The sequence below is a fragment of the Patella vulgata genome, chromosome 1 (assembly GCF_932274485.2).
Source record: "Patella vulgata chromosome 1, xgPatVulg1.2, whole genome shotgun sequence".
Classification (NCBI taxonomy): domain Eukaryota; kingdom Metazoa; phylum Mollusca; class Gastropoda; family Patellidae; genus Patella; species Patella vulgata.
The window spans coordinates 64,601,074-64,626,297 of NC_065879.2; the positions used below are offsets into that span (position 1 = coordinate 64,601,074).

The window sequence follows — 25,224 nt, forward strand, 5'->3', positions numbered from 1 at the left end:
ACCCCTTTGAACAATCATTTGACATTGATATTAATACTTTACTACATGGATTAGATTATAGATACTAAAAATATAATTATTAATAATAGGCTCTGAAGTTTCAATGTCTACATATATTTAATTATCACAAGAAGTTGAGGGTGTTTTTTGCCATAAGTAGGCCTAGAAATTGATACCATTACCCAGCCGTTTCATGGATAGGACAGTGATTTAGTAATAAATAGTTCTATCTGACAGGAGCAAAAAATTAATGAATAACTAAATCACTTTTCATTAAAACAACCATTGATAATTGTCATTTATTCACTTTCCAGAACCCAATACATGTACAATTAATTACCTGACATGGACGCCATTACTTAACTTATCCAGGCCATAATCAACTCTCGGTGTCACCGCTAGCCTGCGATGTTTATTGGATTAGGTTCCGATTTGCTGTTCGACTTCCGTTCATGATTTAATAATAAATTTATGGATAATCGAGACTATGTTTTTTATCGTACCGACTTTAGTAATGACGATCGAGGCTAGATTGAAAATTCAATCGCTAAAATCTTGATTCAGACTCAGAGTGGATCAATTTGGCTGAAATTTTCAGCAAATTCCATTTACATTATCTAGTTTTTAACTATTATAGTGAGAACTGCCAGCTCTTTATCTAATCTCCCATAATGCATCTTTAAGGTTAAGAGACGAATTGAATTGTAATGGGGTTTAACAGCCTACTATTCTGCTCCGACTGGGCTAATGATTTTCAACAATTTTCAATATTTACTGCCAGAGTTATGGCCCTTGATCACCTTGAAAGAGCTTGTGGTCATTCTAGAGGGTAAAGTTGATATTGAATAGACTTTTAAAACATTTTGCAGTGAGATGAAGAATTCTATTGATTTTCAACAATTTCTGATAATTACTGCCAGAGTTATGGCCCTTGGTCACTTGAAAAATCTTGTGAAAGCCCTAGACTGGACAACCTGCTCTAAATGACATCAGGCTTGTTCATACGTCACTGCGCTATTCTGACTTCAATATAAAGACAGGTAGCGTGCAGCCATCTTGCCAGGAGGAATTCCTCCCGGCAGTACGCATCTCTTTCTGCGCACATTACCAATGTAAACAAAAACATGATCGGGCGCTGAAGTATGCAATAAAGATGTCAACACCAATTAAATGCAGTGGTAGTTTATGTTTAGCTTGTGGATTAGAGTCGAAACTATGCAATTTTTTCTCAAAAATGGAATTTAACAGAACAATAATTAATATTTTGGAATTTGAGAAATATGGCAAAAAATCAAATGAAATATGAGCAATTTGCCATAGCCAGTAGGCCTGCGATTGTAACTGATTATAATATAAGAGCTGATTTTAAACTGTCGCTTTGTTTGGGTTTAAGATAACAATAAGATGTCGCACGATCAACTTTTAATTTGGCTAGAGCAATCTTAGACATTAAAGAAAAGCTTAACAAATCTTCTAGCTTACTCATTTTAACGCTGAGCGCCATCATTAGGGATACCCGTCTATTTTTAGCAACACTACGTCAAAACATGGCTGCCCACTACCTGTCTTTATAATTATGCAAGTCAGAAAAGAAGTGATGTAGGAGCGAGTCTGACATATTAGAGCAGGTTATCCAGTCTAGTGGAAGCCCTAGAGGCTAAAGTTAATACAGTATAAGTTTATACAGTCTAGTGGAAGCCCTAGAGGCTAAAGTTAATACAGTACAAGTTTATACACAGTGTAGGTCATGAAACAAACAATCTTGACAAATTCTAATGATTTCTGATAATTATTCATGTGGTATTACTCATAATCAGGTTTTAGTGTGTTGTAAATCTTTTCGTTACTGATAAAAGGAAAAAAATATGCGACAACCCTTGTTGACTCCCCAGACATCTTAGCTGCTGCTGTGGATGTATGTTTTGATGCCTGACAACCTATCTTTTAAAATATATTGTACCATTGTATATTTCAGTAAATGAAGGGTATGATGTAATTGGTAAAAGACCTCAGTATAAAGGAATATTCCATGCATTAAAATCTATAGCCAAATCTGATGGGGTCGTTGGATTATATCAAGGAGTCACACCTAATGTCTGGGGAGCTGGAATCTCATGGGGGTTTTATTTTTTCTTGTAAGTTTTAATTTATTTTTACTTTTTATACACCCACATTTTCATGTGGGCGTATTATGCTGTCGCCCCTGTCCATCCGGACGTCCGTCCACAATTGTTTGTGGACTCTCTACAGGTCACAATTCTTATCCGATTTTGACGAAACTTGAAATATAGGTTTATCCCCAAAAGGTCTCGGCTGCTTTCGATATTGGCATGTATCGGATCGAAACTTATCTGATTTTGTTGAAACTTGAAATGTAAGTTTATAACCCAAAGATCTCGGTTCCTTTCGATATTCGCGCATATCGGACCGTAACTTCTTGAATTATGGCCCCTGATTGTACGAAAAATCGCATTTTTAGCTTGTGGACCCTATAGAGGTCATAATTTTTATCCGATTTAAAAAAACGTATTATTATATCACCGTAACACCCTAAGGAAGGCTGAGTTCGAATTTTGTGAAAATCGGCCCAAAATTGACAGACAAAATGGCCGCCGTTCGTTTTCAAATAGCTTAAAAAAAATGGTATATCAAGGTTGTGGACCCTATAGAGGTCACAATTTTTATCCGATTTTGTTGAAACTTGAAATGTAAGTTTATAACCCAAAGATCTCGGTTCCTTTCGATATTCGCGCATATCGGACCGTAACTTCTTGAATTATGGCCCCTGATTGTACGAAAAATCGCGTTTTTAGCTTGTGGACCCTATAGAGGTCATAATTTTTATCCGATTTAAAAAAGCGTATTATTATATCACCATAACACCCTAAGGAAGGCTGAGTTCGAATTTTGTGAAAATCGGTCCAAAATTGACAGACAACATGGCCGCCATTCGTTTTCAAATAGCTTAAAAAAAAATGGTATATCAAGGTTGTGGACCCTATAGAGGTCACAATTTTGATCCGATTTTGTTGAAACTTGAAATGTAAGTTTATAACCCAAAGATCTCAGTTCCTTTCGATATTCGCGCATATCGGACCGTAACTTCCTAAATTATGGCCCCTGATTGTACGAAAAATCGCGTTTTTAGCTTGTGGACCCTATAGAGGTCATAATTGTTATCCAATTTAAAAAACTGTATTATTATATCACTGTTACACCCTAAGGACGACTGAATTCGAATTTTGTGAAAATCAACCTAAAATTGACAGACAAAATGGCCGCCGTTCGTTCTCAAATAGCGTAAAAATACGGGATATCAAGGTTGTGGACCCTATAGACGTCACAATTTTTATCCGATTTTGTTGAAACTTGAAATGTAAGTTTATAACACAAAGATCTCAGTTCCTTTCGATATTCGCGCATATCGAATTGTAATTTCCTGAATTATGGCCCTTGATAGTAGGAAAAATCACTTTCTTGTTAGCTTGTTCTCTATCCATCTTTCGAAAATGTGGGCTTATCCTGCCTGGCAGCCGCTGGTTTTATTACTTGAATAGAAATGCACAAACTGAACAATAAAGTTTTTGGATCCTTTTATTAAAGGTCCCTTAAAAAATTAAAGATACATTATGTAAGATTTAGATAAAGAGCTGGCATTTCTTACTACTATAGATATAATCATTGAAAAATAGGTAATGCAAAATGAATATGTTGAAAATTTCATTCAAATTACTTGATTCTGAGCCGAGTTATCACTGTTTAGTTTGGACAAGATGTTAACATTGATTGTTTATTATCCTAACCACGGTACTTGTAGTTGTATATTCATGTCTTCTCTATCTTTATCCCCCACTTGGAAATGTGGTTGTATATTGCCGTCTCAGTCTGCCCCCATCCGTCCGTTGTCTTCAATTTCTTGTGAACAGTCTACAGATTACATTTATCATCTGATTGTTTTGAAATTGATACATGTATATGTTGTTTACATTAGTGAGATGAAGAATCCTAATTTGATTTCAATAATTTCTGTTAATTTCTTCAGGAGTTATGGCCCTTGTTTCACATTGTTGCACCTCGTAAACGCTTTAATAACAAAAGTTATTTATAAGTCCAAGGGTATGCTTTCAAATATTTATGGCAGTACTAATCTTATAAAGTATTAGGATGGCTTTTTTTTTTTAAATCAACCCGATTTCAACTGGTCTGTATCTGAAATGTTAAAAGAACTGCGCATGATGGAGAAATAAATTGTCAAAAATTAATGAATGGAATTTGAACTGACGTATGTAATACTAATAAATTAAAAATGTACATTGTGTATCACCAAGTCTTTCTGTGGTGCAACAAATATCATAATAAATTTTCTGAACTGTTACATAGAGCTGCGCGATATTTTGGTTTTTCAATATATAAAACTGTCACAGAAATAAAAACTGTCATAAATACTGTCTTCAGATAAATATTGAAAAACTGAATATATCGTGATATATCGCAGGTTTGATTTATCTGAATATTTAGCATAAATATTAAGAAAAATACCCACATTTTTATGTTATTTACAATATTTTTATGATGAATTGTAAACTCTTAGAGTTACATGTAGAGTGTTCATTCCACAAAATTTGCAAACACCGTTTTTGAGTTTTGTTTACATCATGTGATGACTACTCGCTCACTTTTCCACCAGAATGGTACTGTTAGAATTATACCTGCTTCTGTTCAGTTTCTATGCATTTTGTCGGATCGTTTATACTTTGATTTTTATTTTTCTAAGGAATCATTGATTTTCTAATAAAGCGGAAATGTGAATAATGGTAAATTATTGAGAGTACCGGTAGACTGATAAGTCATGAAGCTGCTCATACATTAGTTCGTGCCTTGGTCCTTTTCAGACTGGATTATTGCAATGGTTTGCTGTGGGGTATTCCACAATATTTATTAAACAAGCTACAATGTGTCCAAAACACAGCAGGGTTATTTTTTGGCCTAATGAATAAATGATGTACATTACAGTATTTGTTAGTTAATGATAGCCATGTACATGTACTTGTTTATTTTGTTAGTTACAACAGGATTAAATCATGGATGCAAGATGGTGACAGTAAAAAAAATGTTGGACCAGCTAGACATATATTAGCTGGCACAGAAGCTGGTAAGTCTTAACGATTTAATTAATTTGAGGGAATATTAACTCTCAAGCAAAGGAAAACGTTGTCGTGTGAAATTAATCTGTACAGTGTATAGCCTACACCCTTTTGCTGGGAAGAGCAAAGTACACTCTTCTAAGATTTTATTTGAAGGTGAGCATCACAGCCTACAAAGTGTGCTGTTATATATTGGTCATTGATTTGTAACATGTCACTGATCAGTACAGTTATACGTGGAAATCGCAGAATTCGTCACTCAAAACGGATTGAAATCTCGCACGGAAAAGCTGATGATATTAAACAAAACTCATAACAATTTTGTATTTATCCTAGTATTTCATCTTTTTATTCATAAAAGTTGAAAATATTCAACGATATAGCTTGGTTTTATTACTCAGACCTTGAGATTTGACAGGTGCTGAGAACAAGAATAATCGCGCCAGCATATTATTCAATTTATTAACATCGGTATTTGGGCTCAAAATAGTAGGTGACATGGTCCCAAAAACCATGGATGAATTCTCCCCACAAAGCTCAGGTCGATTTTCGATATCACCATCACATTGCTGTTCATTTATTCAGGTGCAATTATTGAAGAAACACATGCGAGGCTGGAAGGGAAACGTGAAATTTAGAGCGGTTGTAAAGAATACCCAGACACACATTTCTACATTTTTATTTTAGAATTTTGCCAAAACTATTGGCAGTTATGTTTAAAAGAATTAAAAAGAATATCATTATATAAAACCAAAAACATTTTCAAAATACAGGGATGAAATCTAATCTAACTCCAAAAATAGTAGCCAATCATAATTAAGCGATATACCGGTATGGCGGTGGAAACAATGTAGTATTTTATCTATCAGAGAGGCCTGTTTTTGTTCATTATTTCATATAACTTGACAGTAAATACACAAACTGACCTTATGTGGCTTAATTTGTGATTGAAAAGCATTATCGGAAGCCCAGTGTCATGTCAACGTTCGGTGGACTACCTACAATGTACCACTAGTGTAGTGACTAGATTGTACGCCCGCAACACATCATAATGTATTTGAGCTTGTCCCACCTTTCTAAAGCAAAAGAATAAATTTGTGGCGCTGTCAAAATGACATTCTTGTCTGATGAAATGTAATTGGACATCCACATGTATGATATCTAAAGAAATGGTATTCTTTCTCATGCTTGTTTATGAACATTTAGCCTATAAACAGTGTTTATTTATAATTTATACATGTAAACTAGTTAAAGCATAGAAATTTAGCAGTTTTAAATAGCTCCCGCAAAATAGTGGTAAACACATTCTATCACTTATATGTAGATCTGGCTTATTGTGACAAGCCTATTTATAAAACAAATCATTTGATTTCAGGCTTTGCAACTTTAGTTTTAACCAATCCAATCTGGGTAACGAAGACTAGATTATGTTTACAATATGAAGGGACGGCATTATCCGGTACTGCTACTAGATCATCTCAACATTATAAGGGCATGAGTGATGCTTTAATAAAGATATATTCCACTGAGGGTGTTAGGGGGCTTTATAAGGTACATGTATGTTGGTTATTCCATCAAGGGAGTTCTGGTGAAGCTTGTGTTATGATATATCACTAGCATTAACATGAGTATTGTCAGTGGACTCCAAACATCAGTACGAAAGCTTGTCTGTGTATACAATATGTACAACAGAGGTGTAGTTATGCAGTAGGCCCCAAACATCAGTTAAAATTCAGCCCAAGTGTATAATATCCATGTCAAGATTTCTGTACATTTTAAAAGCCCAGATTTTTAAAGTGCTTTGTAGATAACTAAATGTTATCATCATTGAAGCTGTTCTGTATGCGCTTTATGCAATTACATTAACCAATCTTAATCTCTGCTTTCTCTCTTCATTTAGGGTTTTGTTCCGGGTGTATTTGGTATTTCCCATGGTGCCTTACAGTTTATGGCGTACGAAGAAATGAAGACGTGGTATAACAATAGACGTAATTTGCCTCTAGATTATCGATTGGTAAGAAATATAATATTGACCTTATACATAAGCATGGTCCAGCTACATGACTCGATGCCAAAGAAAAGTATAAATGAAATGGGGTTTAACCAATCTGATTAAAACACAGATCCAATTTCGTTTCGTTTTTATAGTTCAAAATTTTGATTTTACTTGTTTTTACTACACTTGGATCTGGAAACGTTGTTATTTAACTCGTGTTCTGCTTGAAATGAGGGGTCAGCCAATCAAATGATCTGTCAAATCGAGCGTTTGACCTTTTTTGCGCGGAACTGTGGGTAGACATTAGCGGCAATAGAAATCAAAACAAAGCAAAAGTAGATAAAAAATACACGGCAGTTGCTAATTGGGTAATCGATTGACTGACGTAATCGGGTCAAATGTCACTTGCTTGGTACCTGACGTCATAGAACGTGAACTCCCACTATAACTTGTTAGATCTACATGTAGTGTAGGCCATCGAAAGTATAAAAAATGAAACGAAATATAGATCTATATTTTAATTAGATTGGGGGTTTAACATGATACGAGGGAAATTTGCCCGGACAGTTATTGTCTTGGCCAAACTCCTTTCCCACTGAGCCACTGTGCCTCCCGAAAGTATAGATATATGAAACAAAATTAAGATTTGAACCTTTGTATGATTTTCCAGACCTCATTGGAGTATGTGACATTCGCAGCTTGTTCCAAAATGTTTGCTGCAGTGGCTACGTATCCTTATCAAGTTTTACGGTCCCGCTTACAAGATCAACATCGTAATCACAAAAATGTACGAGAGGTTGTAAAAAATATTATCAAGTAAGTACACTTATCATTTTATTTTTTTTTAATTTAAATTTATTTCCCATTGTAAAGGCAAGTAATGCTCTGCTTCGTAAGAAAACGCTTTCCATTAGCCAAGTTAATTTTTGGATTTATAGCAGCTTATAGTCAAAATAAAGCATTATTGTGGTTAGTTCTATATGATTAAGATTTTGTTTTAAAATATACGAAGTCAGACCTTTTTGTTTTTCTTTTTGTCTAAACAATTATATATTGCAACATCCTAAAGTGTGATGTAAGTAATCAAATGTTTTATCTTTGATGATACATGTAGGGGAAGATAGAATAATTCAAATAGTGCAGATAGTAACACATGCTATTTTGACTGAAATTCTTGTGTTTACCCAATTGACACCTTACGTCTATTATGAGCGATTGAGGGAATTAAATTTCAGAATTTGTGATTTAGTGTGGCAAGTTTAGTGAGGACTTTAGATCATCAGGTCTGTCATGAAGTCAAATGGTGTTGTTTTCATCCCAAGAATGTAAATTACAAGGGGTATGGCCTAAATGCTTGGCTCCTTGTAATATTAGGACAATGATAATGACATCATTGTCATATTGATAGCCTTTCATCTGATAAACCAATGTTGCTTGTATTGTCTTCGGGGTGGGGTGGGGGGGGGGAGGGGGTGTTGACTCTGACAATAGAACTAATACATGTATATACTACAGGATAACTACTTCATACTTCCTGTTAGAGAATGAAAATAAGCATTAATATTAATGCAACTGGCCAAATGTCTAATGCATTAGTTTCTTGCTGACATTAATTTCCTGTTTTACAGCTTTACTATATACTATCTATAGCCATTTTGAACTTTTTCAAATTTGTTTGTTTGTTGAGAGATTGTGATATTTAAAATGGTTACAGTACGACTTAAGCAGAAGTTCTTGAAGATCCCCTTCATTTCTTTTTTCAGATAGTTCACAAAGCATGACAATAACTATACATTATATATCTTTATGGTTTGATTCTTAAAAAAAATAAAAATACCTCTTGAAAAGTTAATCAATAACTTCTTGGGAAGGGATTAGTCCATCCTACTTTATTTAATTTTAAATGGAATTCATGCCAATTGATTTTGTCGCCAGTGACTAATTTACAATAACTTTTTGGGAAACTGCATACTGCATGTACATTGTATTTGACACAGAAAAAGAAGGCTTTCACGTTTGAAGAAAGCTATGGTTGACAATCACATAAACGGGACCCAGGGAGATTCAATTCAAAGTGAACTTTGTGTAGCTTGACTGAAATACGATAATATATCCTCTAAATCAAAATTGATAAAGATGACATTTATTCAGAATTGCATCAGAAAGCACCAAAATAACTATGATGAAATCATAGTAATTATGTACATTGTAAATCAGTGAGCTTTTTTTAAAAAAGAGTTGTTTTGATTCAAATCTTAAAGCTACGTTCCCAGAAAAATATTTATCGGGTGGTTATTTCCAATAAAAGTATGGCAATTTTGGTATATATGGAAAGTAGAAATATCCATTCTTACTAGAAAAATTCTGGATTTCCTGAAAAACACTCATGAAGCGCATACAGGACAAAGATGTACGGGTTACTCTAATCGACAGCCCGACGATTAGGAGTGTCTGCACGCGTGACGTCGAAGATTGCACGCAGAGATTGAGCACTTGATGTACATGTTGATAAACTTTATGAATAATTAGATGTACAACACTTTCTGAGATAAAAATCACGGAAAAAGACGCGGGCAGTGGATAATCCGAGAATTTAATTAGGCTTCCATATTAGTAATAAATAGTCGGCAATAAAGGCAACATCGTCTTGTGTATGCAATCAATTCTCCTCCGACTTCGCACCCGTTGTATCACGTGACACAAACATGATCTCTTTTGATCGATTTTTTTATAGCCGGCTATTCCCTGACAATTGCATTGTTTTGAGAAAGATTTGAAGCAAAATTATGATAAATTAATTAGTTTGAATATGTTTTTAGTCCAAATATATCATCAAATCACCCAGTTTGTACCCGGGAATGTATCTTTAAGTTCAGGTTTAGGTATTCAACAATTGGCATGAATCCAATTAAATATTTCACTATGTGGGTGGGTAGGATGTGACAAGTACATGTAAGTTCAAACTAATTATTATTATTTGGTGACACTTAGTTTTGTACTTTTTACTAGGTACGAGGGATTTCCTGGTCTGTATAAAGGAATAGGTGTTTATCTGTGGCACGTGACACCTAATATTTGTATCGTCTTTCTACTTTACGAGTACATCACGAATTGGAAACCCGCCACACCAGACTTAGTTGCAGAGACAGATATATGAACGGTTTTAATATAATTGAATTTACTATTGTTATCTTTATTAACCCTTTTCATCAAATAGTTGATCTCATATTTTACAAAGTTAGACTGTTTGGAGGGAAGGGTCTTAAAAAAGTTCAGATCAGCAAATCAACTGACATACTGGAATTTGATGTGAATAGATTGATTTAGCAATCAATTGTTTTGAAAAAAAAATTATATAACGTTTGAGATTACTTATTTAATGACTTTTGTATATTAGATTAATAATAAAATATGAGATTTGATATTTAATGTTAAGGGCTATTTATTGAGATTCCAATATTACTGTAATGTAAATACGGCTCTTCATTAGTAATTTTGCTAGTCGGACATGATTTTTAAAAGTCAACACTGAAATTGTTTTTTCAGTCAACTCAAAGCCTATAAATCTTGTATTTATGTAGATTTGTTATCCAATATTGTACTTTGCTCAACGAATTTTTGACATTCTATCAAATTATATTTATTGACCAGGTGACAGATATCTTAACTGGTCAATTTGATTGTCAGTCCAGTCAAGACTTGTGGATTCTAATGAATTTAAGAGTCTTAATATTATAGTGATGTTTTATTAAGGCGGCTATGTCATGCTCACTGTTGTTTTTTTTAAACACAACATTCGATCATATCGAGGCCTGGAAGTAACAATTGTTGCTGTTGAATATGTACTCAAAACCCGAATTTAAAAGAGAAGTCGTAGTTTACGATGGTTCTTTGAAGAAAAAAGTATGTTTAAACATTCAAGCTAAATATTACTATTTGAAGAAAGAGACTCTTAGCCTTATTTGGAAGTGCCAGCTGTATGAAAATGATAGCAAAAACAGTTCTAAGAGCTTTTCACCCTGAATTAACCAGATATATTCACTGAAACCTATCGAGGATTTCTCCTCTGAACTGTGGCATTGTCAGTGACAGAAGAATTATTTTCAGGCTTAAAAATATCATCTTTGTTGAAAACATTCTAGATAATTTATCAAATTTAAGAAACGTTGCTCATGAGATGTCAACAACTTTGATTATGAATCAATAAAAGCATGTTAAATATCGCACAATTTCAGATCATAATTAAAGACGGACTTGCTGCAAGATATTACTTTCATCACTCGTGTAGAAATAATTTATCTTTTTGTGTGTAGAATAACTAGTACGTCAATACCCATGTATACTGGTGTAACATTTCCCTGTGACAAGCGAGAAATTCTGTAAGATTTGTTAAGGGGTACCCGGTAATGTACTGGTTTTGTTAGAAATAATTGGAATGTTGAATAAATGCTAGTCTTCAGAAAAAAGATTTACTCTTTTTCAAAAATAATAGATCCTATCCTATTTTGAAAGTGAACTCATCCATTTGACATCACAAATTGTAAATATAAATATACTGTATCAGTTCACTTTCAAGTGAGGGGCGTGTTTGAATTGAAATTGTCAATTTTATAACCATTATTTAAGATACATTGATATTATTGTTCAGATTATGCATAGTTATAACCAAAATGCAGCAGATTGAATTTATATGTATATCATTCCAATTATGTACCATTCAATTATTTGTACAACTGAACCCAGTTGTATAACACTTATTACTTTCAATGACATTTGACAACAATAGGACATTCCGGATTTACAGTTGTCTTCTTTGTCACGGATAATACTTATTCTTTACAAACCCAGAGTATTATGTAAAATAAAAAAAAACTGGCCTTGGGTTTCTAAGGAAGATCTACATGTAGTGTTATATGTTGGGTAAAGTTATACACCTCACTGTTTTAATAAATATCATGTTTAAATTATAAATATGGTATAATTGTACCTGTCTGTGATGTGGTTTATTTTAAAGGAGCTAAACTTCTTTGATATATAGGTAAAAATAAAATGTAATTGAATTGGGTTGATCTGATTTGATATGTTATTTTGATAAGTAATGGGACTAGCTTAATACAATTAAATTTTTGCTTTTGACAGATTAAGCAAACATAAATTGTTTACTAATTTTAGTTTCATTTTTGGCATACTGTGTCCACAGTGGATTATAAAATTGGTTATATCTCATCTCTTATATACCATGTTTAAACTATAAAGATATATAGTGGATTGTTTATTGTATGCTAATCTTATGGTTTTATCATAGGATGTTCCAATTTACTCACTTTATTACATCTTGTGGTCATTTTTAAAATATAAAGAGTAACTATTTAATCAACTTCTCTTGAGACAAAGGTTTTAAGGTCAATGAGACAGTGCTATACATCATGGGGCCTGTCATTGCGTCACGTCATGTGGTTTTGATCCAGAACTTTGTTGGTTTTCTCGGGTTAGTGTGGATTTTCAATGTATTGAATCTCTGTGGCATTGATACGTGTCGTGGTTAGTGATATCTATGGTAACTTGCTTGTAAAATATATGTATATGAATTTGTATCCTGATATCTGATTGGTTAATTTCTCTGGCTGTCAAAGACCTCGGCAAAGAAATGCAGAGGCATGCACTCAATTATTATAAAAACATTTACATTCAAGTTAAAGTAATTTTTTTTTTCTTTTCAATCATTTTATCATCAGAAAATATGGAAACATAGTTACCGGAGACAATTGTCTTATATTAAAGAAGTCCTTTCAATCATTTTGTCATTGCCATGATAATAGACATGTTATTGTTAATATATTTGTATGGAAGGGAGGTAATTTGGATGAGAGTTGAATGGATGTTGTAAAAATGAAAATATTTTATTGTAAGAATTTAACTGCCTTGAATTTGATATTGCATCTGAAAAAAAATAGCTGAAATTGAATTAATGTGGGAAAATGCTTGGGATGCGAAAAACTTTGATTGTTGTTGCAAGAAAAATTTTGTGGCATAAAGTGGGTATATGGTGGTCTTCGTTCAATATTTTGGGGTTGGATGCTTTCCTAGTACATTTTTTTTTTTTTTTTTTTTTTTTAGAAATTTAATAATCATTTATTTAGTAAACTAAACTTCTAATGCTAAACTTACTAAAGTCTGTAATACAAACAAATAGAAAGAAAGTAAGATCTGTACCCAAAATAAATAGAGAGCACCAGTCTTTCATAGTTACCATGCCTTAATCTCAAATACTAAATCATCTTACTAGTGAAACGTTTTAGCATAAGGTTTTTAGAATGGAAAATCTAATTATTTACGATACAATATTATTTATGTCATTTATAAAGTGTGCTCTGTTGTAGGGAATCAAATTTCAATATCCCACCCCCTCTGTTGCAGGGAAGGGGGGTTGGGTGGCCGAATGGTCAACGCGCGTTGCATCATAAGATCAGTCATTGAGTCAAGTGGCATGTTTTTTAATCCCCGCTTGTACATGAGAAAGTGTAAGGTCGCCTGTCTAACCTTGTGGGTTTTCTCCGGTTTCCTCATACTGCTAAAGACCCCTACTTACAAGTGAATTTATGAAATAAAAAATTGAACAATATGTTAGTCCCGTAATGGTCTAGTTTGTGTCAATTCAATATCTTCCCCCCTTCCCCTGCTTTCCATTTAATTTGCTTAAGTAAACATCTAGCTTGAAATTGTAAAGTAAAGCCAATATTATTATGTTTTGACATAATTTAATTTTGTTTGGTTTTTTAATTGTTGAGATATATTCTTTTTTCCTTAATATTAATTTATCTTTTGTTGTTTCATCTAATTTATTTGTGTCTTTATTTTTGATCATTATTTTCTCTTTGGTTTTAATACCATTTATGATATTAAAGGTCCATCATTCATATGGAAAACACATGGGTCACATCCATTTAAAATGAGTTATCTATATGTGAATTAATAATTGTTGTGAAAACTGCATTTGGACTACAACCTAAAATATATATTGTATATTAAATATTGTCATGTACAGTAATTTTTGTCCATCCCTTTGGTTTTCTCTCACTGGTAAAACCCCTTACGTTCAAGCAAATTATTAAAGTAAATATTTAAATAATGTTCGTCTTGAAATAACCTTATTTGTATGGAGTGAGTGTTTAACACTAATTTAATTTGCAGTTAATAAAGGGCAAATAATTGTAATTTTACTATCCTGATATGACAGTGTTCAGATACCTTTCATAGAACTTTAAAAAATGTGGCTAAATCTAGCCCAGTGTTTTATTTGTAAATTCATTTGTACAGTTGAAAAATATTGTTTATACTATATCCTTTGTTAGATATACACATGTATATACATACTATTAATCATCATCAGTCAAATTTGTTATCATGTATTTAATTGTTGGTTAAACCATAATATGCCGATCAATTCCCAAACATATTATTTTATACATTTTTGTGGAAAATTTAATTGCTGTACGTTTAATTGCATGGTGTATTATACCTGACAAAATGTGTATACTAGCATTACATATTTTGGCAGATATGGCAAACCATACAACTAAATGTAAATCAATTGTGTGTATTGATTATGGTTAATCATATCCAATTATATCTCTGAAACCTATTTGATCTTGTTCACTTGCCTACTCTGGTTTGCTGACAATAAAATCACTGTAGTCTTCAGTATACAATTTATGGGGTTAAGTTCAATCCAATACCAAAATTAATTTGTCAAGTCTCTTTATATTTTTCCTGTGGACAAATTTTTCACTATTTGAGAATAGAGTTCTGCGGGAAAGAGTGATTTGGCTATCAGTGACCCAGATGTACATGTATGATTTGGCAAGTTAAGACTGTTAGGTTTCTGATAATAAAATAATGAGAGATGAGTGGAGTAAGATGGTTGAATGAGGAGTACTTAAGGGTAATCTCCATATATGTTATCTTTTATTACATATTTACAGTGGTATACATTATACACACTACTTACAGGTCGACAAGACATGTCTATCTATTTTTATTCGCTTAAAAAATAACAAATAAATGTGGGGAGAGACAACTGTCTTATGTTTTTATATCTGAAAATTGTAATTAAATCAATCACATCAGATATCGTGTGTTTCGGAATACGGTGATGACAATCAGGGGCCTGTTTCACGAAATTTTAACTAAGATAAACTCCAAATTTTAGTAATTTGATTGGATAATATTAGGTTGATTTTAGTGATTAGCCAATCAAAATTGAAGTATCTACTAAAATTTGGATTTTACCTTTAGTTAAGATTTCGAGAAGCAGGACCCAGATCACCATTCGTCAAAAACAAACAGGGCATTGTCAAGTTCAAAAGATATTCCAGATGGATCAATATTACATATGCAATATATCCTGTACACTTGGCTACACGTTTCAATGCATTACAGAAAATGTTACGTACATATAATAACCCCAGGTTATAGAATGTGTATGTCTAATGTCTAAATATCTTCCGTAAAACATATGTGAAGAGTCCAGGGGAAGAACGATCTAAGTCACATTTTTGTCTTTTCGCATTAAAGGCAAGACAGACTTTTGGACAAGAATGCGTGACCCGAACAGAACAAAGAGTGGGTTTAATTACACTTTCAAAATGATGTTTAATACGAATCATAATTACCAGTACAACAACTGACTTTCACTTTTCAGCCAAATTAGGGTCAAATAAAGGGTATGATGGACGTATTTGTCCAGGAGGCAATTTCGAAAGGGCCTTGGTCGATGTGACTCCGATCATTTTTACCAGAAATTGATTGTTCCACAGAAAGCTTATACAATTTGCTACCATATGGCGCCATTAACTGAGGTTCGTTGAAAAAGTGGCTCTTCGTGTACCTATAATCCAAGATAATCGCTCTTTGTACTGTGTTAAGTTGACCCAAACACATTTTAAGATATTGTGGGTTTGGAGAAGTCCGGTTAAAATCTTTTGAAGTAAAAACACTCACAACCCATACCTTTGGACCAATCCCCCCAGCCCCTATTCCTACGGTCCTGGCTAATAGTTCATAAATTTTGACTATATTTCTCTTATGTTTTATTTAGGTATGAAGGAGTGAAGGGATTCTACAAGGGATTGACCCCGAACTTGTTGAGAGTAACACCAACCTGTGCTATTACTTTTTTTGTTTACGAAAATATTATCACTTTGATGACCAAAAAGTAGAGCCAAGTTAATGAATAAAGACTAGAATGTACACGGTTATCAGAAATTGTGTGTTTGCAATCTAGAAATTATCTTTAATAATTGAAATGATATGCAAAAAAAAAATCGAGAAGAAATGATGGATAAAAAGATTGGAACTATTTTGAAAAAAAAAGAGAATAACTGACGTGTTTACAAGATTGTTCAGAACAAGACAGAGTATACCAAGATTCAGTTCTGTGGCTAAGCATGTGCGCACACATCGCGAGGAAAAGTCATTTACATGATATAACGTGGTTGATATACATGTATCTACTTCCAAATTGAAGCGGTTGCAACGGGGATTGTCTAAAGTTGCATTATATAAATCATTAGACATTTATTCACATGCCAAGCCCATAATCAACTCTCTAAAACATCAGATGATTGTGTTTTTTAACGAATTTAAACACAGTTGCTAGTTAATAATTTAATTAAAAAATGGATAATCAAGACTTTAAGACTTATTATAATGGTATCAATGACAATCTAGACTACACTGTTCTTCAAAATGAAGTAATTTGGCTGAAATTTTCAACATATTCCCTTTCGTTATCCATTTTGTTAAAAAAAAACTATTATAGCGAGAACTGTCAGCTCTTTATCGAATCCTACATAATGCATCTTTACGCCCTTGATTGAAGCCACTTTGTTTATTTTTGTGAAAACGAATCACTGCATGATGTAACACTTTGATAAAGTAGTGATGAACGTGGTCCTGTAACCATTAAAACCGCAAGGTTCATGCCGATTTTAGACAGGTCCATATTATTACAATTATATAGCACTCATCCATGTCAACTGGTTGTACATATTTTTTATTAGCATTTCAAAAGTACATTTCCAAGCTGTATATCAAAGAAGCTAAGTGTCTAACTCAATATTTTCCATAATAATAAGAATTCAATATTGATCAATTTCAATCAGTATTGTTGTTGTTATCTTGCCGTGAAACTATAGGATCCTAATATCATGTACTCTATGGTTTGGGGTGCCATTTTGTAATGAGCAAATAAAAACATATCCTACAACACAATGTGGAAGTAATTAGTAAAGGCTGATTTACACACGACAAAAATATTTTTTAAAAAACATGAAGAATGCAATAAGCAGGCGTAAAGGACTACCATTGAATTTGAACTGTTTACGTATTTTACCGAACATTTAATATTGATCAGTAATTATCATATTTTTTTTCTTCAAAAATTAAATGTAAATCACGTTACAACTTAATATGTTCGTTTAGAACCATTGTTGTCCGTTTCACGGTTCCAAAAAATAGAGCCATACGCCCTTTAAATTAGTTTCCTTTGATAAAATATGTTATGTCTCTGAAGGATCCCACAAAACTGATTCTTTTCAAATGTTTTTGTAATTTCGATTGGTGAGAGAGGGAGAATCTATTAATCATTTTGATTTCACAGATGTTCTGATGCAAATATTTAATTGACGCGCGCCTTATATGAATTTTGTTTTGTCTACTACATGTATAGCAGTGGATCCCAACCTTTTTAACACTCGCGGACCTCTTAGGACATTTTACATTAGCATTTACTGCATGTGCCACAACCTTTCACATTCGTCTTTGATAAAACCTAATATGGACCATCTTACCCAGAAAAGTTACACTATGAAACAAATATACTTGAAACATGTATTTTGTTGACTACTTTTCTGTTTGTCCACAATATTACCAACAATGTGGACACGACTAGATTGGTGACTTGTCGCAAATGTAACACTGGTATCAACTAAATTCATTGTTCGAATACCAAAAATTCCAAGCCTATTTTGGTTTGGCTGTCCTTTTTTCACGAACCCACATTTTTTCACATGGACTTCTTTGATTTCGTGGACTCCTGAACTATTTTCACGTACCCCAGGTTGGGAAACACTGATAATCTATATTGTAATCAAGAGAAAAACTCCTCCGCAATCGCAGAGTAATGTCCATTTGATAAATCCTCGCAAATTAGAAGGCTATTGTGCCGCTGTCCGGGCAAAATTTCCCTTATAGCTGGAGCAGAACAGTAGGACGTTAAACCCCATTTCATTTCATTTTCAGGGGTTCTTTTACGTGCACGCCAATGTGTACATGGGACCTAGGTTTGTCGTCCAATCCGAATGACTAGACGTTGTCCTTTGCAAGGCCCTCCGCCCTACACCACTAACAAGGCCAAACCACAAGACCTCCAGGTTCGCGAGCCAATGTCGTACTCAATGAGCCAATGCGAAACACTATATACCGGAGAGGAGTCGGAACGTAGAGCTTTGTCGGGCGGTAAAAATCAATATTCGATTTGCCGTGATTGGACAATATATGTTTAGATCGGAGGTGTTTGCAAAATGCAAAATTAGAGACAAATCCGTCAATCGATCGCTCGGATTTTGAAAGTCAAATGCCATCACGAGGGTCAGTTTCTCTACTTGATTATGAAATCGCATAAAAAAAAGCCCTGGTCATAAATAGTAGCGAAAATAGAGAGATTATTACAAATATTAAAGAAACTACTCAATTTCCTGTTATCTAAATGTAATGGAGCGTGTTGAAACCAATAAAAATTATAGAGAGGGAAATGGGGTTTAACGTCCACTCGACACAGACTAGGTCATTTCGGGACTAACGTATGGTATTTTATTTCAATAATACGCTTGCGCTTAGGGGTCTTTAACAGTGGGAGGAAACCGGAGGACCCGGAGAAAACCCACGAGGTTGGACAGGCAACCCTACTCCTTGTCATGTACAACCGGGGATTCGAAACTACGCCAGTTGACTCAATGACAGGCGCACGTGAATAAAAATTATAATCAAATACTTGATCATTAAATTTTGTTGTTTTGATTGTGACAAAAACATGTGATTTAAAATGAAAATGATTGTTACATTAACGACTCGTAAATAAATGACATTTATTTGAATAATTTGTAGAACTTACATTGTTCTATCATGATGGTTAATTATGTTGTGGTTGTATAAAATTGATTAAGAATAATAAAAAAAAATCCCAAAATTTAAATGGTTGTAATGTTTTGCAGCGTAAGTTGAAAGAAGCTATATAACAACCGAGTGGGGTCAGATCGTAAATAAGGAGGCTCTCGGTTTTGTCATTGCGCTTTCGGTGGTTGCCCCCGTCATCGATATCAGTGTCTTACCAGCACTAAGTTGAAGCAGACAGTAAGGTCTTGCTCAGATTATATTGAGCATAATTAAGATAAAAACTCGGTTCTGTGTGCATGGTGTATGAGTCTTCCCAACTAAGTACTCACTGTCAGTTTAGGAGCATTTGGAACATCTCAAGTGGTCAGTGTATAAGTCGAGGTGCCCCTTGCGAGAATGTAAGTCTACATCTGGTGATTATGCACCTTTTTCATAAGCCTACATTGAAATGTGGTCGTATATTCTGCGCCCTCCACCCCCCCTCACCCGGCCGGTCTGTTGGTCAGAGTTCACAATTGCTTGTAGACGCTCTAGAGGATAAAGGCAATATATGCCATTGACTTGGAATTTATACGCACTGTTTAAGGCCATGAGACGGAGGAGCTTATAGATTTTCAACGATTTACGGCCCCTGACCTTTGGGAAATCTTGTGGATGCTCTAGAGACTACAAATAATATCCTATTGACTTTTAAATTTATGCACAGTGTTGATGATCATAAGACGAAAAAGCCTATTAATTTTCAACAATTTCCAGTAATGACTGCCTCTTTTAGAAAGACAAAGAATCCTATTGATTTTTAACAATTTCTAATAATGATTGAGTTTTGACCTCTTTGAGAAATTTTGTGGATGCTTTACAGGCCAAAGTTATCATTCGATTGACTTTAATTTTATACAATGTTTAATGTTATGAGGCGAAGAAACCGATATCCCATACTTACTGCCAGCGTTATAGCCCTTGACCTCTTTGCATAATCTTGTTCACGATCTACAGACCAAAGTTATTATCCGATTGACTTTAATCTTCAGACGACGAACCTTATTGATTTTTAAGAGTTTCTGATAATTATTGCTAGAGTTATGGCCCTTCACGACTCTTATAAATGTTATGGATGCTCTCAAGACCAAAATTGTCATCCGATTGACTTTAAATTTATACACAGTATTTAAGGTTGTGAGACGACAAAATCTAGAAGCCAAACAAACTCTAATGATTTCATTACAGACAAAAGAAAAAATATGCGACACCCCTTGTTGACTGCTGTGGGCGCATGTTTCATTGTCTGTCAACCTATTATATGGCGCAGAAAAGTTTGGAAAATAGGGTTTGCACCTGAGGAGAGGACTTGTGAAAATGATGGATAATTTCAGGTTTGAGGCTGAATTTGCGATATTGGCGTATTATGATATTTTGATATGAACATAATAAAAATTTGAAGGAAGGAATACGAATTTATTCGCGGACCCCTAACCAATCTCACTGCTGCTGCTACAGAGAAAGCCCTATCACCACACGATATGGAATTTGTTGTTGTATATTTGACGACCTGGTTGTTCTTTGATGGGATTTTATTTGAATCAGGTCCTGAAGATAGCTCGGTGCTGTGGCATGAAGGTACTTGTATGTCAACAGTAAAATCTTAAATTCTACACGTTTCCTCACAGGTAGCCAATGAAGCTCCCTAAGAATTTGTGAAATATGATCATAAAGTTTGGTTTTAGTAATAATTCGTGCGGCTGTGTTTTGAATCTTCTGTAGACGATTTAATGAAGGTGTTGGGAGACCGTGAAGTAGGGAGTTACAATAGTCCATTGAAAAGAGTTTTGGTTGAATCCATTTATAACTACATTTTGATTCGTATTATTAGATCTTAAGATTGTTTAACCACTTATATAATAAAATGTTTGTGATATCTGTTGTTAGTTTTATGTGTATTGATATATTTGTATGATAGATGTTTAGTTTGTCTCGTAAAGATCGTCATATGTTTGGCAATCTGATTAAAATACAGACCTATTTCGTTTCGTTTTTTTTTTACACTTTCGATGGCCTACACTACATGAAGATCTGACCGGTTGTACTGGAAGGTCGCGTCCAGGTTCGCGAGCCAATGTCGTACTCAATGAGCCAATGCGAAACACTATATACCGGAGAGGAGTCGGAACGTAGAGCTTTGTCGGGCGGTAAAAATCAATATTCGATTTGCCGTGATTGGACAATATATGTTTAGATCGGAGGTGTTTGCAAAATGCAAAATTAGAGACAAATCCGTCAATCGATCGCTCGGATTTTGAAAGTCAAATGCCATCACGAGGGTCAGTTTCTCTACTTGATTATGAAATCGCATAAAAAAAAGCCCTGGTCATAAATAGTAGCGAAAATAGAGAGATTATTACAAATATTAAAGAAACTACTCAATTTCCTGTTATCTAAATGTAATGGAGCGTGTTGAAACCAATAAAAATTATAGAGAGGGAAATGGGGTTTAACGTCCACTCGACACAGACTAGGTCATTTCGGGACTAACGTATGGTATTTTATTTCAATAATACGCTTGCGCTTAGGGGTCTTTAACAGTGGGAGGAAACCGGAGGACCCGGAGAAAACCCACGAGGTTGGACAGGCAACCCTACTCCTTGTCATGTACAACCGGGGATTCGAAACTACGCCAGTTGACTCAATGACAGGCGCACGTGAATAAAAATTATAATCAAATACTTGATCATTAAATTTTGTTGTTTTGATTGTGACAAAAACATGTGATTTAAAATGAAAATGATTGTTACATTAACGACTCGTAAATAAATGACATTTATTTGAATAATTTGTAGAACTTACATTGTTCTATCATGATGGTTAATTATGTTGTGGTTGTATAAAATTGATTAAGAATAATAAAAAAAAATCCCAAAATTTAAATGGTTGTAATGTTTTGCAGCGTAAGTTGAAAGAAGCTATATAACAACCGAGTGGGGTCAGATCGTAAATAAGGAGGCTCTCGGTTTTGTCATTGCGCTTTCGGTGGTTGCCCCCGTCATCGATATCAGTGTCTTACCAGCACTAAGTTGAAGCAGACAGTAAGGTCTTGCTCAGATTATATTGAGCATAATTAAGATAAAAACTCGGTTCTGTGTGCATGGTGTATGAGTCTTCCCAACTAAGTACTCACTGTCAGTTTAGGAGCATTTGGAACATCTCAAGTGGTCAGTGTATAAGTCGAGGTGCCCCTTGCGAGAATGTAAGTCTACATCTGGTGATTATGCACCTTTTTCATAAGCCTACATTGAAATGTGGTCGTATATTCTGCGCCCTCCACCCCCCCTCACCCGGCCGGTCTGTTGGTCAGAGTTCACAATTGCTTGTAGACGCTCTAGAGGATAAAGGCAATATATGCCATTGACTTGGAATTTATACGCACTGTTTAAGGCCATGAGACGGAGGAGCTTATAGATTTTCAACGATTTACGGCCCCTGACCTTTGGGAAATCTTGTGGATGCTCTAGAGACTACAAATAATATCCTATTGACTTTTAAATTTATGCACAGTGTTGATGATCATAAGACGAAAAAGCCTATTAATTTTCAACAATTTCCAGTAATGACTGCCTCTTTTAGAAAGACAAAGAATCCTATTGATTTTTAACAATTTCTAATAATGATTGAGTTTTGACCTCTTTGAGAAATTTTGTGGATGCTTTACAGGCCAAAGTTATCATTCGATTGACTTTAATTTTATACAATGTTTAATGTTATGAGGCGAAGAAACCGATATCCCATACTTACTGCCAGCGTTATAGCCCTTGACCTCTTTGCATAATCTTGTTCACGATCTACAGACCAAAGTTATTATCCGATTGACTTTAATCTTCAGACGACGAACCTTATTGATTTTTAAGAGTTTCTGATAATTATTGCTAGAGTTATGGCCCTTCACGACTCTTATAAATGTTATGGATGCTCTCAAGACCAAAATTGTCATCCGATTGACTTTAAATTTATACACAGTATTTAAGGTTGTGAGACGACAAAATCTAGAAGCCAAACAAACTCTAATGATTTCATTACAGACAAAAGAAAAAATATGCGACACCCCTTGTTGACTGCTGTGGGCGCATGTTTCATTGTCTGTCAACCTATTATATGGCGCAGAAAAGTTTGGAAAATAGGGTTTGCACCTGAGGAGAGGACTTGTGAAAATGATGGATAATTTCAGGTTTGAGGCTGAATTTGCGATATTGGCGTATTATGATATTTTGATATGAACATAATAAAAATTTGAAGGAAGGAATACGAATTTATTCGCGGACCCCTAACCAATCTCACTGCTGCTGCTACAGAGAAAGCCCTATCACCACACGATATGGAATTTGTTGTTGTATATTTGACGACCTGGTTGTTCTTTGATGGGATTTTATTTGAATCAGGTCCTGAAGATAGCTCGGTGCTGTGGCATGAAGGTACTTGTATGTCAACAGTAAAATCTTAAATTCTACACGTTTCCTCACAGGTAGCCAATGAAGCTCCCTAAGAATTTGTGAAATATGATCATAAAGTTTGGTTTTAGTAATAATTCGTGCGGCTGTGTTTTGAATCTTCTGTAGACGATTTAATGAAGGTGTTGGGAGACCGTGAAGTAGGGAGTTACAATAGTCCATTGAAAAGAGTTTTGGTTGAATCCATTTATAACTACATTTTGATTCGTATTATTAGATCTTAAGATTGTTTAACCACTTATATAATAAAATGTTTGTGATATCTGTTGTTAGTTTTATGTGTATTGATATATTTGTATGATAGATGTTTAGTTTGTCTCGTAAAGATCGTCATATGTTTGGCAATCTGATTAAAATACAGACCTATTTCGTTTCGTTTTTTTTTTACACTTTCGATGGCCTACACTACATGAAGATCTGACCGGTTGTACTGGAAGGTCGCGTCATGGATCGTACAAGCGGCTTTTGACCCTATAACGTCAGACGTTGATTAATCAATCAGCATTGACATTTCTAGTGGTTTACCCACAGTTCCGTGCATCGCACGCCAAGAACTCGCCGTGACAGACCGGTTCATTGGCTAATCCCCCACTTCAACCAGAACGCCGGTAATAAAACAACTCTTCCAGATTCTATTGTAGTAAAGACAAGTAAAACGAAATTTTGAACTATAAAAAAACGAAACGAAATAGAATCTGTGTTTAATCAGATTGTATATATGTTTGGCACAATATAGCCTGGTTGATGACCACCACACACAATGGTCAAGATTGTTATGAGTGGACTTTAAACGAACTCTGCACCCCAACACCAACAATAACCTGACGACAACTATAAACATTAATATTTTACTACGAATAACTGGTAACAACTGACATAAACAATATATAAACATTCAAAAGACAAATAAGTTAAATGTCCTAACTCCGTCTTCTCAGTGAGATATTCCCTATTTATATTTCCATGCGTTTTTCCAGATAATTGACAAACAGACGGTAGAATGGAACCGATAAAAAATACCAAGTGGGACGCTGATGTGGCTAAAGATAGACCATGCTTTGGGTCCATAGAAGGCTAACTGTAATGGGTTGTGCTCTGAACGCTGTGTTTCAAATGTATTAATGGCCCAAAGCGCAAAATTTGAAATGAGCAGAAATGTGACGTATTCTCGCCCATCTTTTCTTCTCACGTGAAGAACATTAACTGCCGACATTTTTAAAGCTACCATCATAAACACTGCCTGCATGGACGCTTGGGTAATCATACATAAATTGGTTATAATTGTTAAAACGCCATCCAGTGTTGAGATGAAAAACATGGCGGCAACGATACTAAACATTCCAAATATAAAGAGACCAAACAAAGCGAATATGATGAGTGTCTGTTCCAAACCGCCTCGTTTTCGGGAATAATG

The 25,224-nt window shown here is 34.4% G+C and overlaps 1 protein-coding gene across 3 annotated transcripts in view; it reads left to right on the plus strand.

Annotated features, from left to right (window-relative positions):
• Positions 1-19,393, plus strand: part of LOC126825626 (mitochondrial folate transporter/carrier) — a 28,969-nt gene extending 9,576 nt beyond the window's left edge. For 2 of the 3 annotated variants that reach the window (XM_050555380.2, XM_050555455.2), the window contains exons 3-8: positions 1,976-2,135; positions 5,064-5,152; positions 6,520-6,695; positions 7,045-7,158; positions 7,811-7,956; positions 10,150-15,217. In XM_050555380.2, coding sequence (XP_050411337.1) covers positions 1,976-2,135; positions 5,064-5,152; positions 6,520-6,695; positions 7,045-7,158; positions 7,811-7,956; positions 10,150-10,297 — 833 coding nt within the window. In that variant the 3' untranslated portion in view covers positions 10,298-15,217. Of the gene's footprint in view, positions 1-1,975; positions 2,136-5,063; positions 5,153-6,519; positions 6,696-7,044; positions 7,159-7,810; positions 7,957-10,149; positions 15,218-16,237 lie in introns of those variants that run through there. The other variant, XM_050555515.2, reaches the window with a different exon arrangement.
• Positions 19,394-25,224: the final 5,831 nt, after the last annotated feature.